General features: G+C 29.9%; 1 protein-coding gene across 1 annotated transcript in view; it reads left to right on the top strand.

Annotated features, from left to right (window-relative positions):
* LOC114125097 (uncharacterized) overlaps positions 1-19,903 on the top strand; it is a 51,799-nt gene that overhangs the window by 4,899 nt on the left and 26,997 nt on the right. The window contains exons 2-3 of the mRNA XM_050200218.1: positions 6,303-6,514; positions 10,930-16,134. Of these exons, the coding sequence (XP_050056175.1) occupies positions 6,303-6,514; positions 10,930-16,134 (5,417 nt within the window). The remainder of the gene's footprint in view (positions 1-6,302; positions 6,515-10,929; positions 16,135-19,903) is intronic.

Below are 19,903 nucleotides of genomic sequence, written 5' to 3'. Positions count from 1 at the left end.
GCATTTAAAATATTTAAAATATTTTGTAAGTATAAACTTAATATTTTATTTATAAATTGTAACTATGATTTTATTTTAATTAATCATAGTGTTTTGTTACAGTTTATGATTTAGATTATACTCACTACTCAAAAATATAAATATATACCTACTATAACTTATTAGTGTGGAATAAAATTAAACAAATTGTTTGAAAAATCACTCTTGCATTATAATTTATCTGTCATTCAAATATTAGTATCCACACCACAATTCTTTGGAATAATTTACACTTTTTGCTTATATTATAGTTTATCTTAATCATATATTAAACTCATACAGGTCATCATAATCTACCAAGTAGTACGTATTCGTTATAATATAATATATAAAATAATGCAAGTGATTTTATATATATTTAACTATGGTTAATTCTAATTTGTATCATTCAATTTACAATAGATTGTTTTGTATACATTTTAATTTTCAAAATTCAAAAATTATTTAATATGAGGGTAATAATTGGTTGTAATTTTAGTGTTTAATGTTTTTATAATATTATGTAATATATTTTATACTTTATACTTAGGTGTTAGAAAACAACGCAATCAAGAAATATCACACATTATAATAGAGAATTACGATTACGTGACCGATATTCTTTTCCTTGTACATTATCATCATTCACCATATTATATTAAAATATGATGAAAGATAATGTATACAGATTATTAGGTACATACAAAAATTAATTTAACGCCTATGAAATATACAAAATACCGTATATACTAAATACATGATCTTATAAACTTCATAACATATATAATATATTATATACAACATTCAAGACGTCTATGATATACGAACCTTACATGATCTGTAATGAATCAAAAATATGCTTGAGCGTTGCTATTGATGAGACTTTACCTTATAATAATATATTAACCTAGATGTTATGGTCAAGTACTTCCAACGAATAATAATTTATGAAGCCAGGAGTAGCTACTATCCTAACTTTACTTTTATTATAAGTTTAAGCCTATATATTATTACGATTAATCGGGATCGTGAGTATAGATTTATAAACGAAGGATGAAATGATTTTTGATGTACCTGAGTCTGCGTGTCTTTATTAATTTATCTTTGACGATGATTTTACTGATGAGAATATGTGAATATTTATAACTATAATTTCTTACCTGGATGGTGTTGCTTGTCTTGAGTGATGATGATTTTTGAAGCAAGAGTAATGATATCGTTAATCTTTTTGAAATAATATAAATAAAATTTCGTTAGAATAAAAATCACTTTAATAATTTACAACAAGAGTTAAAGATTTAAAATTAATGAGTTAAATTAATAGGCGCTTTTGAATATAGTGGATAAAGATGGTACGTATGAAAAACTGTATGAGGCAGTATTGGATGATATGAGCAGACTATGCTGCTGAGATCCGACTCAGCTGATGGAAGCAGACTGAGACTGTGTATCAAAAAAAGGGTTCTACTTATAGTATTGCTCTTTGAAATCTTGTTGTTCCATATTAAAAGTGTTGTTTATTTGTATAAGTACATAAAAATATGTTATTGTGAGATATTGTTTTGTAATTTAATTTTATAATAAGTATAATTATAATATAATGGGTACAGATTATTTATTGTAGTTTTCTGGTAATAACATATTTAAAATATATTTAAAATTATTATGATGATATCGAATCATTAAGCTGTGTAAGCGTAATGATGTAGATATCATTACAGATCAATACACACATGGCAGATATCATATACACATATAAAACATAATTTATATAGTATGCTTAACGCTTCAACAACATACACATAACCAATAAAAATGAAATTGCCAAACTATTATAGAAAAGGCAACAACATTAACACTCCAAAAAAGCGTTATCTTATAAAACATCATACAAAAAACACTCTTTTTATGAAAATTATGCAAAATAAACGACAAAATTCGCGATACGCTTTATGATGAGTTACGAAGCAAATTCACGTAAATCCATGAGTCACGGGACAGGTACACGAGAACACACGAACTAAACTAACACCGTGGAACAAAAATATAATGGGTATAATGTTTTCATAACACTATGTATAACTATATAAAGACAACGCGAAAATGACTATTCACGAATATTCAGCTCACTCATAATCAACCAACTTACTCTTGATCAAAAAGCCAGCTCACTCTTAGTTAGTGTTGGACTCATTTATTTTCAATTGGATATCATACTCGGATACGGACCCAAGACGGTATTATTACCGTATATTACGTTTATATAACCACATTTTTTTCCAACTAACCGTATTCTACTGTATTGTTGCGAACACCGGGCATGGTTTTATATTGGTATATTTATCCTATTTCCTAAACTATACATTTTATCTTATTTATTAAACTTCTTAAATAATTCTGAATCAATTTTATTTACATATCTTACATACCTGAGTGTTGGATTTAAGAAGTATTCTACAATAAATTATTTAAAACTTATGCATTTGTAATACTGGACTTCAAGTACGATTGGATTACCTAATCAGAGACAATATCTTTGAGCAAGATGCTATCTTATATAGCATCTAGAGGATTCTAAAATTAAACTGCATTAGACAAAATCTCCTTTCCAACAATTGCGTCTTACATACTTGTAATATTAGATTTTTAAAGCATAGTCGAAATACTTTATCAAAAACGAAATCTTTGAGCATAGATCTCTCTTAGTTAGCGTTCGGATTCGGACATTCAATTGGAGTAATTCAAAAGTTGTTTTCCAAAATTTGTGTACTTGTAATATTGAATTTCCAAATCATAATTTAAACACCTAGTTAGGGACAATATCTCTGAGCGAGAGGTTTATCTCAGCCGACTTCATAAGGACCTAATATTAAATTATATTGCCATTGCTTTTATTATTCGTTACAGCAAAAATGAATCGCATTATCATTCCTCGTCCATTCAACCATATTGAATACCGATTTAAACCTTATTTGGTGCATCAGAGCTATAATTAACATAATATAGTATACAGTACTTGAATTTAACTCTAAAAACAAACTTATTGTACTTGTATATACAATCTCACTACACAAAATAGTGACGCAAACATCGAACACCACAATACAAAGAAATTGTTTGGCACACATTAACCACATAGGTACATTGAACTATACAGACTATGAGTAATGTAAGTGTAACAAAACATTACTTAAACATATACATTATACACGTTAAGTACTTTTACATAATACAGTAGTGGAATATAATCTTACACACTATATTATCAGCCTCATACTAATATTGTAATTACTCTTTTTTTCGATTATTTATGTTTGTGTTTTACTGAGGATGGCATACAACTTATATAATATGTACCCCTTTTCACCATAATTTTATATTTATTTTAAATTTATTCTTATTCTAGTACATTCTTATTTCGTTTTAAATAAAAATCAACCGTTTTATGAATGCAAAAATGTAAAATATTTTAAACATTAATATTATAACAATACACATATCTTGTAATATTGAATATTATATGTATACATATATTTAATTGTAAAACTTTAGTAAATAAATATTATATGTTAAGTTACAGAACATACATAAAATTAAGTTATTTTTCAATGGACTTTAATTGAATTAAAATAATTTTAATAATGGTAAAATAATAATACTTACTTAAAAGTATCTACTTGGAATTTTGTACAATCTTCAGTTATTTGAATAATAATAAAACAATTATAAAAATATAATCGTTATAAAATAATTAACCAAGATGATGATTAAGATTTGAAAATAATATAAGTCATCGTTACTAGTGATGAAATACATTGGCTTTTAACTATAAATTACAATAAGAGTTTTGTCTATGCATAATATAGTTATGTAAAATTATAAATACAAATTAAAATTTGATTCTTTAATGTACAATTTAGTACCTATGCGTCGTTTAATTATAAAAACAATTATAGGAAAAATGTTATAATAATCTACTATAGATAAATATAATAGATATGTAAGAGTATGCTATTTTAGTTGTTTTTTTTTTTTTTTTGAATAAGACATTTATTTTCTGTCTTTTGTTACAATTTCTCAAAGATTTCTGTACACCTACACAAAGTTTGTTATCAAGTTTGACGAGAACTCTTCAGCTCAGTACAGAACTTTGTTGTTATAATAATAAGTACCATGTATGTATTGTTCTAATGTTCTATGATAATGTGATTCTAACCTGAGTTTGAAAAATAGTTTTGTATACATTAATATAATCTTACGTATAAAGTTATGGAGTAGGTAAGCGAATAAATGTCTTTAAATACAAAAAGATGGGTAAAATAAAAATTAAAACATATTAAGTAATGCAATATAGTATAATATAATATAGAAGACAAAATAACACGAACATGGACAATGTTAGTTGTAATCATATTATAAATTATATTTATCACTTAATCAGTTTTTTGGAAATTTTATATAAAACTAGAAAACTGGTTTTAATTTTAAAACTTATAACAACTCAAATTAATATTTATTTTGATTTCTCTTAGGTATTACTTTGATATTATATAATTTGAATCTAATGTTGATAACAGGTATAAATTAATTTTTTTTTCTTTATAAGCACAATATTATAGTATCGTAATTGCTTTTATAAATTAATTCATTAATCAATTCAAAACAATATGTAGATTTAGTTTTAATAATATTAATTATATTATATTTATATTAAAAATATGTTCTTTTGAATAAATAAATAATTCAATATAGTGTCATACATTATAATAGTTATATTTACATCAGAAATAAATACAAATTGTAATACTAAATTTTTCTTAAATAAATATAGTAAATTAAAGATACAAATTACATAATAGGTATGTTTAAAATTTGGCATTTTATAATCATGGTTTTTTCCTTAATTTTATAGTAATATAATTTTTAAATATTTTTTTATTTCATATATTATGGAATATTCAATTCAAGTTTGTGTAAATACTCATCAAAAGTAATACATAACTAATTACAATAAAATATACAAAATACCAATAATACCATGTTTATATATTATACAAGTATTAATAAACCCAATAATTTAGTACCTAATGAACTTTTTACATTTTGATATTATTAGTTCATATTTTAAATTTTAAGCAAGTATAAACAGTAAACACCATGTAGTTTTACTCAAAGAAGTAGTTCTTTTTAAAGTTTCTTTTTAAACTTTTGACAAGTCTTTTGATATTCTCGTATGTATATAAGTTAATATAATTGACAAAAGATGCCCAATCAGCATCTGAACACCTGTATAATTATTCAAATTACAATATCTGTATGACTATATAATAATGTCTTATGGTTGGTGGATTTCTTTCAGAATTTCGCAATAAATTCAAAATAAAAATAAAATATAACTAACTAACTATATCTACACAAATTATATTAATATTTGCTTTTTTTAAAATATAGGTACTCCCAGACCCAGATTTAAAAAATATCATTTATCATTAAACAATTTTAGAATTTTTAAAATTTTAAATTTTTCTTTAAACAAATAAAAACTTGTAAAATATACATTATACATACATACCTAATTAAAAAAATATTATTAATTTTAATTATGATTGATTATGTTAAATTAAATTTTGATTAAAATAAGTAAAAAGAGAAAAGAAGATAAATAAAAAATTGATTTTTAGTTAAAAATGAATCAAACAATTGAAATATTTTTTGTGCAAAAAAGTCGTATAATTTCGATAAAAATAAATAATCTGTTAAGTATAATGATTTTCTACGGAATTCAAATTTATATGCTTGCACTTTTTAAATTATACCCTGGATTTTATATATTATAATATTAAAAATAATTACTCGAGTGATTGTTTCTTTAAAGATGTTGAGTAAAATAAAATAATTATTATTTAGCTTAACTAAATTATAATTGTGCATACTTTATGTTATCATTGAATACAATTTAGCATTTGATATTAATTTTTAAATAATTAGATAAATTTAATAACAGTTATGAAAACACAAGCAATTTTACTAGGAAAATACAAATGCGTTTACATTTTAGGTTGTTTACTAACAAAAAATTATTCTAAAACGCATTTTTGATAGTTAATATTCCTATAAAACTGAATTTCTTCTCTTTTATCCAAATAAATTCAAGATATTATTATCTCTGTCCATATTATTTTTACTCTTTTACTCTAAAACATATTATGTCGTTTTATGAGTCCTATAAAATGTACATTGATATTTTAGCATTATAGTTTACACTTTGTTTTTTCATATTACAGAGACTGTGTTGAATCCTGAATTAGTTCAACCAACAACATCTTCTGTGCCAAAAATAAAGACACCTCCACATACAAGACGGAGAAATTCCACTAAAACTCAACAGCCAATATCGCCTCCAATATTTGAGGGTCCAGCAATATCCAATGTGACAGCGAGATTGGGCGAGAGCACGTTTCTATACTGCACAGTCCAAAACTTGAAACAGAGACCGGTACGTATATTACATATTGCTGATTGTATATTTTAAACTACTTTGATACAATTTTATGATATACTAATATTGAGGGAATAAAATGTTTATCAATCAAACAACGCAATCTTAGTAAAATGTATACGAAATGGCTAATACATTTACATTTACGTTTATTTACGTTTAAATTTTTAACTAGACACTTATTATACGTATTATTATAATATTAATTAATCTGTTTATTATTAATTGTTATTTATGTTAATAAGAAATACTCGTGTCCTTTGGTTCGGCCTTTTAAAAATATATTAATGTTGGTAATATAAGTAATTAACCAATGAATTGAAACACTAAATTAAAAAAAAAAAAAGAAAACAATAAATCGATTTTTACTTTTTAATTTATATACACAATTCTGTCAGGCTTAGTAAACTGTCTTTATGAGTTATTATCTTTCCTGATATTCAGAATTCAGGCCACCAAATAAGATTCAATTATCTTTTCCTCGTTTCCACTTTTAGTAATAATCATTCGTTTAACTTTCTAATAAATCAAATTATATTATTTTTCTTATCAGATTAATATCGATCTGTCCAATACCATTTACTTATTTTAACTATTTGCCAAAAGTACTAAATATCATCATGTAACTTGTTGTTAAAAATAATTCTCTTACATTTTATAATTTTTTAAATACTGAGTTTTAATTTAGTTACTAAAATTATAAGTATTTTAATTTATCCTCTATGATTCAATTAACAAATAAACAAATAAAATAGGTATATAAAATTGGAATGTATGTGTAACTACAAAATAAATTTACTGATAAAATCAAATAGATAAAATAATAAGCAGATTCAATATTGTAAATTATTATTTTATTCACGCTCAAATTATGCTACTTTGAAAACCATAAAATGAGTGTACATTGATGTATTTTATTAAAAAAAAAAAAAAAACCCAAGACTGAAATAAATAACTTATTTATGTATACTCATAAATACATATATATATTATTATGTTGAACCCTTGTATTTTATATCAACCTAAGCCATTATTTATAATATTCTATGAACTTGAGGAATAAATCTCAATTACTTGCATAATCTGTTATAGTTTTATATATCATTTATACTTATTATATTTGAATATATACATAATCAAAACTAAGTATTTAGTTCGAATGATTGATCAAAATAAATTAACTAAAAAATTATATTAAATATTCATAATTGAAACTATGTGGATAATTCAATTACAGTAAGTGAATCTCATATTATAACATTTTAAAATTCAGATATTAATGGTATTATTAATAATAATGAATATACCTACCTAACTATGTCGTTTCAAACATTTTTCAGTTAAATATTTAGAGTTCTTAACATTTTTTTCATTTTTCACTTTTTTTTTTTTTTTTTTACTAAATATTAACTAATTAATTAGATAAACAGTTATCTAGTGTTAATAGTAATTAATTATACATTCATTAACTAAAATTACTACTTCATGTTTATGAAATTAGCATGTATGTGTAAAAATAAAAAATAATAAATCGTTCTTTATTTTAAATTGCACTATGATACAATTGAGTTAAACGCATTTTTTTTTAAATATTTATCAGGCCAGTTATACCAACTAAATTATTTAGTGTTTAATATAATAGATTTGATTGTCCCATTATATTTAGATATTTTCCCCCAAAATTTTGAGTTTTGTGAACGATTAAAAAAATAATTAAAATCTTCATCATTAAAATATATGTATATGTGTAAATTGTAAAATCAATTAATAATAATTGTTTTATTTTTAACTCGTCAAGTTTTATTATATTAAGCTATAAAATATAGCCATTATCACTCATATTAGATAATAATACAACTGCTTAAAATTTGTATGATACCTACATTATAACTTAAAATATTCATTACCGTGAAGTTTTATTTATTTAAATTTGTACATTTATATTTCGAGTCATTATTTATCAATTATAATATTTCTATCAACCCTATATATTTAATCTATTTTTAAATTTTTTATTATTTTATATATGTTTTTTTGATGACGAAAAATAGTTAAATCAATGTAAAAAGTACATTATTTCATATCTCGTACTAGATAAAATTGGCGATACAGCGTGGCGTGTACTGAAAAGTTTTGTTAGTGAAAACAATTATACAGTGAATATAAACCATATGTACATGGTGGGTGAAGATATTTTTGTCATTCAATTTGTCATTCTCTAAAGGCAAAATGTCAAATTAGTGTCCATGAATCATACATTTTGTAACAAATTTCGTTCACTCTATATATACACAAGCAAATGGATTGACGTACAACACGCTGGCCCAACCGATTTACAATTTTTGAAAATTTTCTTTGAACGATAGTCGTACAAATTTTAAAAACGGTCGTATAAATTCATACAAATTGCGTACTAAATTATGGCATCGGAAACTTAAATTGCGTGCAGGGGTGGGGCTGAAGTGACGGTTTTTTTAAGTAACTGAAATTGCAGCCAAATTGGTCGTATCAACTCTTACAAATTTCATACTAAATTATAATTAACTATATAGTTTTTAAAACGCATTACCGTAGCTCAACCCACTATTTTTCTTTGATAACAAAAAAAAAACTGTTATCGTACAGATTTTGAAAATGATAGTACAAATTCATACAAATTGCATACTAAATATTGGTAAACAAAATTTAAAAAAAATTAAAATGGATGAGGGCCGGTGTGATGTACGTTAAATGTTCAAAGTTAATCATAAATCATAATGTTTAATATTGAACTATAATAAAGAAAAATAATACATTAATTATTATTGTTAAATATTTTTTTTCTATACAATATAATAAGATATACCTGATATGATTTAATGTTAAAATTCATTTTTGAATGGATATAGTAATGAAATTCATTAACTACTTAATTACATATTTTATTGATTGAAAATTTTAAATTCTTTAAACAATTTGATTTTATTGTCCGAGGTTGATATATTTTAGTTGGCTGGGATATTGGCATGTACTAGATTGTAGTTTATAAGTAGCTTCGCTAACAATTCACGGCACATTGTGGTTCTAAAACAGCGGTGTTCATCGTCATAGAAATGGAATGAAAAAGTTTAACAATTTTTTGTTGTCAAGCAGTTATGGAATAATTTTTTAAAAGGTAGTGTGTTAAGTGTGGGTCCCTGAAAAACAGTTCTCACTATTACTATTACTAGTTTTATTAAAATCTGTTTGTTTATCAGACCAAGGATTTGTGTAATATAAAATTAGTGTTTGGTAGGTATTTTTAATAAAATAGTTATTTGATTTTCATGATAAGATAATTAATTGTGTTTAAACCTGCAATATTATATCCTTTGTTCTAAGACGAGTGTGATATGTTCACACCTTAGTTTATAAAATGGAAATTCATCATAATATTTTTATTATTTTATTTATCTGACACATAATTTCAGAACTGTCCTAAGCAATTTTAAAAGCTGTTGGATACTTATCGGTCGTTTATGCGCGGATGCAGTCTTACCACCGTGCGCGAGGGGTCACGATAATGTTCGTTTTTTTTGCGACGTCTTTAAGTCATTCCCTTGTGTTGTCGGCATTGGGGGACACACTGCTTCGCCTGACATCGGTGCCGACCTACCGGTCGCCATGTTGTTGTTGTTGTCTGGCGCGTGTGGTCTTTCACGTCTCCGCGTCGTGTCTTGTGTCGTCGTTCGTTTTTAACTTAACTGCGTTTTTAATTGCTCTCATTAACATGTGTGTTCGCCCTTTATTGCAACACACACACGTTGAGAGCATTAACAAAGTTCGTTTCGACGTCGTCCATTAAGGTGTGTCTTCGCCGTGTATTGCAACACACACCAAGTCTCCGACGTCAGTGCCCGACCATTCGTTGTATATTCATGTTGGTTTTTGTACTACGACTGATGAGGCTGAGGAACAGTGTCCATTCCACGCGTTAGCTGAATCCAGGTCAGCCTTATATTATCATACCTCTCCTTTTGTTTGTTAATACTTTATATTATAATATTATATTGTTATTTTTAAGTCTACTAACCTTAGTATCGTAAGAATTTCTATATTATATACATTATTATTCATACGTGTAAGAGTTGGCAATATATTCTTTTCTATAAATTTAATACAGTCCGCTTTCGTATAATTTGTTACTTATTGTTTTTTAATACATCATACTACTTATCCAGCGCATGTAACTCTGCGAGTCTATACCCGGCAGACACCCAGTGGTGTCACAAAAGACCAGGTAGTCGCGCAAACATTTTTGGTCCTACGATCCGGATGACGTAGTAATTGCTTGTTTTGTTGTCATTGTCCTTTTGTCGTATTATTCCTTTTTGTTGCTCAACAATGGGTCGTCCAAAAAAGAATCAGGTGGAGGAATCGACTGATTTACAAAGGCTCTACTTCTGGCGCGTTCAGCACGTGATGGTGTACTTCGGTCTATTCGTAATCTCGACAGTTTAGCGAATGAGGCTAAAACAGATGTTGACAAGCAGCATGTATTCTTGGCTCGCGTAATCTCACTTGAAAAATACATTTCTCAGTTCGAAAAGTATCAACAAGAAATCCTCGCGTCTTTAGTCGATTTGAATTTAGTACGAGAGTTTGAACAGGTTGACGCACTTGTTGCGGATGCTATGGAAGAAATGTGTGGAACGATTAGGTCAACGATGGAACAGTTGCAACCAAAACGTACACCGAATGATGAATTTCGTTCACTAAATAGTGGTGGGGTTCCTCAAGCTTATCATACAGTTAGTTTACCTAAAATAGAATTACCAAAATTTGACGGCAACGTAATTGAATGGTGTACATTTCGTGATATGTTTCAGTCGCTTATACATAATAACAAGGCGATTTCAGATATTGAACGTTATCACTATTTAATATCCTGCTTATCAGGTCCAGCACTCACTATCGTCAAAGCTGTCCCGTTGAGTGCGGACAACTATTCAATTGCTTGGAATGAGTTAACAAAATGTTATGAAAACCGCCGGTTATTGGCAACTGCACACGTAGATAAGTTATTTGCTTTTGCCCCTCTCAAAAAAGAATCTGTGTCGTCGCTGTTGTCCTTTGTACACACTTTTCGTGAAAATGTTTCGGCCATTAATGCACTCGGAATCGAAAATATATCCAGTTTCTTACTTTTTTATATTGGAGTTCGCGTTATAGATACTGAAACACGTCGTTTATTTGAAGCTAGTATACCACAGTCTGAGATACCAAGTTTAGACGACTTATTAAATTTCATTTCTCAAAGATGTAAAATATTAGAAAACATCGGTAAAAGTGCTGAGAAGGTAGAGTTGGTGTCAAAACCTAATTTAAAAAAAGGTAAGGGTGCTCCGTCAGTCAAGTCTTCTTTAACTTCAACTACTAACAGCTCAAGGCCGTCACAGAAGACCTCAAAATGCTTATATTGTCAACATGAACACCACCTTTATCGGTGTTTCTTGTTTAAGAAGATTTCGACAGATTTGCGGCGGAAGTTCGCCAGTGACAACTGTTTGTGTTTTTGTTGTCTGAAGACTGGTCATTCAGCAAACGCATGTTCGTCAACATTCAGATGCAAAACATGTCAGAGTAAACATCATACACTGTTACATTTAGATTGCGATAATTTATCGGTAAAGGAAATAAATCAAGAACGCGGTGACAAATCACAACCGAACAATGTTGACTCGGAACCTTCTGCCAGCCTATCAAAATTTGCCGGCACTACATGTACAGACAAAACCGTAGTGTTAGGAACAGCGATTGTGCGCATATTTGATAACACAGGAGAATTACAAACTGTTCGTGTTTTATTAGATGGAGGTTCTCAAGTTTCAGTAATGACTTCCGAATGTGTCAACCGTCTCGGGTTGCAGAGGCATAAAACTTGCACGAACGTATCTGGATTATCTCAACAACCAGTAACGAAGATCAAGGGTAGTACACATTGCAGATTTGTTCCCTTAACAGCTAAAGAGCCACAATTTGTTGCTTCAGACATTATTGTGCTTTCACAAATTACCAGACACATGCCAAGTGAGAAATTACCTGCATCGGTCCGCGAACGATATCGTCATCTGATATTGGCGGATCCTGCTTTCGACGTTCCTGGACCAATCGACATGTTAATTGGAAATGATTTATACCCACTGGTCTTACCGACAAAGACAGATGTTATTCACAGTCCAGGATTGCCGTCAGCTATGAGTACAACGCTTGGATGGGTAATAGGTGGTGCTTTAAACAAGTCAACAATGTCACCAGTTGTCTCACTCTCCATTACTGAGTCTCCGTCCATTGAAGGACTTCTACAACAGTTTTGGAAGGTAGAACAACCACCAATTCCAGATTTACCGACGACGGAAGATGAATTAGTCGAAGAATGGTTCCGAAAAACAGTCAACCGAGATTCCACAGGAAGATTTTGTGTTGCCCTTCCATTCCGCTCACGAATCATGGATAACCTCGCCAATCGTACACCTATTGTACTTGGTCCATCACGAACAATGGCTTTAAATCGACTCTATAATTTAGAACGCCGTTTAACAAAGGACCCTGATTTATATTCCGCTTACCGAAAGTTCATGAATGATTATTTGTCTCTTGGTCATATGCGACCTGCAATCAATCCAGGGAAGTATTTCATTCCACACCACCCAGTTGTTAAACGAAGTAACGACAACATAAAAATACGAGTAGTTTTTGATGCATCAGCAAGATCGTCAACCGGTTATTCACTCAATGATTGTTTGGCAACTGGTCCCAAGTTACAACTGGATATTAGCGACGTCTTATTACGCAGCCGATTTCACAAGTATTTGTTTATTGCTGACATCGAGAAAATGTACAGGCAAATAAATATCTGCGAGGAGGATTGTGCATATCAGCACATACTTTGGCGAAACTCACCAGATGAAGAAGTCCAGGAGTTTCAGTTGTGTACTGTCACTTATGGTATGAGCTCAGCCCCATTTTTGGCCATGCGATGTTTGCATCAGTTAAATGAAGAAGACGGACCTTCCTATCCACTTGCATTTAATATATTAACAACATCTACCTACGTTGACGATATTGTCGCAGGGGCAAATACGGTAGAAGATGTTCTCCAATTAAAACAGGAAATTGTGGCATTACTTCGTCGAGGGAATTTCAACTTAAAAAAGTGGGCCAGCAACTGCACAGAAGTTTTGGAAAACATCGACGTCGAAGACCGTGCACTTGATTCAATTATTGAAGCCAAAGACGTGCATTCCGTCAAGGTGTTAGGCTTACACTGGGATACAAATGTGGATGCCTTTGGTTATCATACAAGTCCTGAAAACCCTGTCGTTACAAAACGGTCAATATTATCCACAATTGCGCGATTGTATGATCCCATTGGGGTACTCGGACCAACGATATTTTGGGCTAAGTGTGTCCTACAAGAGCTTTGGATACAAAAGCTTAATTGGGATGAGCCACCCTCAATCTCTGTAATTGATAAATGGAAAATGTTTATTAATGATTTACCATTATTGTCAGATTTGTCGCTACCTCGTCATATTGACGTACGTCAAGTGAAAAGCGTGCAGCTATTAGGTTTCGCCGATGCCTCCCAAAAAGGGTATGCAGCTGTGGTATATATAAGAATCGTGGATGCACAAGAGGTTGTCAGGATTCATTTCATTACATGTAAGAGCAAGGTTGCCCCCCTTAAATCATCGGACGCAGACATTACCTTAACTATACCACGGTTAGAGCTATGTGCTGCTTTACTTCTCTCACAACTCCTATCGCACCAATTAGAGGTACTTCAGCACGTTGTTAACATCGAACGGGTACGTGCCTGGACGGATTCCACCATCGTTTTGGCATGGCTAACCACAGAACAAAAGAAACTGAAGATATTTGTCACAAACAGAGTTGCGAAAATTCGATCTCTGATTCCAATGTGTGAGTGGGCCCATGTGACATCTGGGGACAACCCTGCAGACCCGGCGTCCCGAGGAACACTTCCCAAGGAGTTGGTTTCACAATCACTACACATACATGGACCCTATTTTCTACATCTTCCTGAACACCAATGGCCTGTGATTTCTTTATCCAAGTTAAAGTTACCAGCCACGGATCAATTGCCTGAGGTTAAAAAATTCTCGGAATGCACTTTGCATGTTCATCAAGTTGAAAATCCCGAAGATATGTTAAAGCGATTTTCTTCACTAACAAGGATGCAACGTGTTTTATCTCATTGCTATCGCTTCATACAAAAAGCTCGCCGGAAATTTACCACTGATGGCCCTATTAGTTGTCACGAAGCAGAAAACATTTTGAACAAATGTGTCAAATTTACACAAAATTCACATTGGCCACAATTATCAAAACAATTAATGAATCCTCAGGCAACCATCACACCAAGTAGTTTAGCTCAACTGGCTCCATTTTTAGATCCAAACGGGATAATTCGAGTTGGCGGTCGTTTGAAGTTTTCCACGCTTGATGAAAGTGCTGGATGCTTAGTACTTTTACCGAAAAATTCGGTGTTGACCAGATTGATTATTTTGCATTATCACCAGTGTTTACTGCATGGAGGAATGAGATTGGTAATGTCTATGATTCATCGGAAATTTTGGATCATTTCTTGTCGATCTGCTATAAAGGAGGTCATCCATTCTTGTGTTACATGTATTCGGTATCGTGCTGCCTGTCCTAAACCATACATGGCTAATTTACCATCTATTCGGGTACAACCTGATTATCCTTTTACAAACGTCGGCATGGATTATGGTGGACCTTTTGTTGTAAAAGAAGCACGAAGGCGGAATTCTAGAACGCAAAAGGCATATATCGCAATATTTGTATGTATGTCAGTTAAGGCTATACACGTGGAGGTTGTTACTGACTTGTCAACAGAAACTTTTTTAGCAGCTTTTGACCGTTTCATCGCGCGTCGTGGTGTACCAACAGAAATCCGGTCAGATTGTGGAACCAATTATGTCGGTGCTGCCCGAGAATTTAAAAATCTATTTAAGGATTCGGCAACAAGAGACGCAGTTCAAGCAAAGGCTCTCTGCCAATGGAAATTCAATCCTCCTGCAGCACCCCATTTTGGTGGAATATGGGAAGCCGCCATAAAAAGTGTCAAGACTCACCTCAAAAAGGTTATAGGCTCTCAAGTATTCACTGTTGAAGAATTCACCACTCTTGCAATCCGCATTGAAGGGATTCTAAATTCTCGGCCACTAACTCCGATATCGGGAGATCCGAATGATTTAAATGCTCTAACACCCGGTCATTTTTTGATCGGTCGCCCTATCAGTGCCATCCCTGAACGAGAATTAACCATGACTCCAATGAATCGATTAAATAGGTGGCAATTGATCAAGCAAGCTCAACAGTCATTTTGGAAAAGATGGAGTCAAGAATATCTACAGACACTCCAAACCAGACAAAAATGGACTTCCCCGAGTCCCTCCCTCGCTGTCGGAGATCTTGTAGTGATAAACTCTCCAAACCGTCCATCTATGTCATGGCAACTGGGGCGAATCCTGCAGACACACCCGGGTGCCGACGATGTAGTCCGTGTGGTGACAGTCCGAACAGGTGACGGTATCCTCAAGAGACCCGTAGTAAAATTAGTCAAACTCCCCATTTCTTAAAAATAAAATCATATAATATATTGCCACTCTTACTAATGTCATTATCATTATCTTTTATAACTATTTTTTTTGTTTATTTTATTTTTACTTTTTATATATCTTAAAAAAAAAAACCAAATTGTAAAAAAGGCTGACCGAGAATTTCACCATCAATTTCAATCTTTTGAAAGCTTGGCTTTCAAAGGCGGGAGCAATGTTGGATACTTATCGGTCGTTTATGCGCGGATGCAGTCTTACCACCGTGCGCGAGGGGTCACGATAATGTTCGTTTTTTTTGCGACGTCTTTAAGTCATTCCCTTGTGTTGTCGGCATTGGGGGACACACTGCTTCGCCTGACATCGGTGCCGACCTACCGGTCGCCATGTTGTTGTTGTTGTCTGGCGCGTGTGGTCTTTCACGTCTCCGCGTCGTGTCTTGTGTCGTCGTTCGTTTTTAACTTAACTGCGTTTTTAATTGCTCTCATTAACATGTGTGTTCGCCCTTTATTGCAACACACACACGTTGAGAGCATTAACAAAGTTCGTTTCGACGTCGTCCATTAAGGTGTGTCTTCGCCGTGTATTGCAACACACACCAAGTCTCCGACGTCAGTGCCCGACCATTCGTTGTATATTCATGTTGGTTTTTGTACTACGACTGATGAGGCTGAGGAACAGTGTCCATTCCACGCGTTAGCTGAATCCAGGTCAGCCTTATATTATCATACCTCTCCTTTTGTTTGTTAATACTTTATATTATAATATTATATTGTTATTTTTAAGTCTACTAACCTTAGTATCGTAAGAATTTCTATATTATATACATTATTATTCATACGTGTAAGAGTTGGCAATATATTCTTTTCTATAAATTTAATACAGTCCGCTTTCGTATAATTTGTTACTTATTGTTTTTTAATACATCATACTACTTATCCAGCGCATGTAACTCTGCGAGTCTATACCCGGCAGACACCCAGTGGTGTCACAAAAGACCAGGTAGTCGCGCAAACAAAAGCTAAAAAAGAATAAGGTAAAAATACAGATTTCTGATTGTTTCTTGTGTCTGAAACCTGATCATGACATACAATCTTATATAGTATTACCTATACCATCATAAAATATTAGATTATATTCTAACATTTCAATAGTATGTTTAAAAAGCTATTATCTAAATAAATATACAAAATTAGCATTACTCTTCTATGAAGCATTCATCACTAAAACAACATTTTGTAGCATCTCTGTATTTCCCACCAAAATTATTTTCCAATCGATTGTCTTAAGTAATTTTAATAAAAATAATATACAAGTACTCACACCATAATTATTTAAATTTATAATAAATTAACTACATACTATAACGCTCAATCAAAACATTGAATCCAAAAAAATTTTATTTGACATCCACGAATCATTAAAAAATATTTTAATATTTAATAATGAGACTTTTCAAAATTACATAAGATTGAAATTGGCTATTTTGTATTTTCTTAGCAACTGACTATTTTTTTTAATTTATAGTTTAGTTAAAATTTTTATGAACAGTGCTCATAGTATACGTGAGTTTTATAGGACTTCCTATATTTCCCACTATATGCACATACTAAAATATTAAAAATATAAAAAATTTCTTACTCTCTTATTGTGTTTGGAATAAAATAAGTTTTTCCTGCTATTGCAAATATGTTAGTAAATTAAATTATAAATTAATTATTGTATTAAATAATACATAGATTTAAAAGATTATATTAATATTTACTATGAAATGATGAATTTAACCTACTTTCAAAACCAACAGCTATACATTAATATGTAAATGCATTATTTTTACTATTCATATTCAATTTATTGAAAAAATGTATATTTATATTTTATACAAGGTATACATTTTTTGTACTCGTACTTCTTTGTGCATTAAAAAAATTCAATTTGATTTTAATTTAAAAGTTAAATTCTAATTTAATAATCTAATAAGTACATCGTCAATTTAGGATAAAATCGTAATCCTTCAAAAATATATTTTTAAATTAAAATGTTTAAATGTTCCAAATCACTGTTAGATATTGGTTTTGTTAAATTTTGAAATTATTCAGGCTGTATTTATTCTAAGATTCTAATTCATATAAGTGATTCAGTAATCTCAGGAAATTATACGTCATAAAATAATATATTGTATAAAATATTTGACAAAGCATTGTTTTTTATGAAATTTCATTTAAATAATAAAAACTTAAGTTTAATAAGCAAACAAGCTACCAAAGTAATGTAATTTGAAAAAACAACAACAAATAAACTTAATAAGGTTTCTGAGAAAGACTGCAAACTTTTATCAAGAAGGTATCGAAATAGCTGAATCACGATTCTACAAATTCAAATCTATGCTTTATGATTAAATATTATATTATTATCTATATTGTCCAATATACGAAGTTCATTTTATACAACGCTCAAGCATTGTATAAGACGCCCAGTTATTATAGATAACGCCCAAATTGTATAGGTACTTTGCCCGTAACATACGTATATACGATTCCACATAATTTTAAATGCAACGTTGCTATTTTGAAAATATTTATAAATAAAATGTATATTATTATACATTAACATAACATAATTAAAAAATTGTCAGTCGTTGTTATATAAACAAAATTGTCAATTGCTGAAGTATGAATAAATTGCTGTTTTTTTGTACATAAAGCTACTATCCAGTTGCAAATCTCTTAATTGTTCCAAAGCTTTGTCTAACGATTTGGGTAGTATAGATATTTTTTTGGACTTTAATCATACATCGTCATTCGTATTGATGAAATATCTGAACTTATAATTTTTTTCTGTGAGGACTTGCGACTTCTGCAATTCAGATCCAATTATTTTTGGTGGACTAAATAAAATACATTTTTTTGTCTTTCATTTTCAGTTTTTTTTTTTTTAAAACAATTGTCGTTTGAGAATCTGCAGCATGATTATGGTTGCCAAATAAGTTGCAAACCAGAATTTGTTCAGGTCCAGAAAAATGAGCGTCGTATAATAATTTTTGTTACTTGAACACCTCCATTTCAGAACACCGTTTTTTTTTTTTTTTACAATAACCAAAAAACACTTCTAGGTACTTATATAAATAATTTAATTGTTATACTATCTTCTCGATAGATACCTATTATATTATATCGTTACAATGAAAATTGATCAATTTAGTCTAATTAATATATTGTAGTTATGATAAATTTATAGTAATTAGTTATAAAATTGCCTTTACAGAATTTATTATAAACAACACTTTTTGAATCTCATTAAAACTAATATAGACCATAAGTCAGTGAAGAACATTTAAAATATATCCCTAATTAAAATAAACTAAACAAAAAAATAAAAACTTTAGAATATACTGAATATACTGAATTTTAAAGCTTTAAAATTTTTAATATTATTTTTAAGGAGCGTTGTTTTAAAAGTGGAATAATAGTTCAAAATCGTATTTTGTTTACCTTAAACAGACAAAAGTACGTATTTTAAAAATACATTTCTCATAATTTATTAAAAAATCATTAACACAATGATGGATATAACTGCTAGAGCATGACATCACATTTCTAACCTTTCGGCATCACCCTATAGGTTATAAACGTATATCTTGAAATTTTCGTCTGATTTTTTTCAAAGTGATATTTTTATATAATCAATATGTCATAATACAGTGAAAAAAAGACATATGTTATAGCATGGTACTGCATAACTACCATAACTACTATAACTGTTA

This window comes from Aphis gossypii, chromosome 2 (assembly GCF_020184175.1).
Source record: "Aphis gossypii isolate Hap1 chromosome 2, ASM2018417v2, whole genome shotgun sequence".
Taxonomy (NCBI): domain Eukaryota; kingdom Metazoa; phylum Arthropoda; class Insecta; order Hemiptera; family Aphididae; genus Aphis; species Aphis gossypii.
This window is presented reverse-complemented; position numbering and strand designations above follow the sequence as displayed.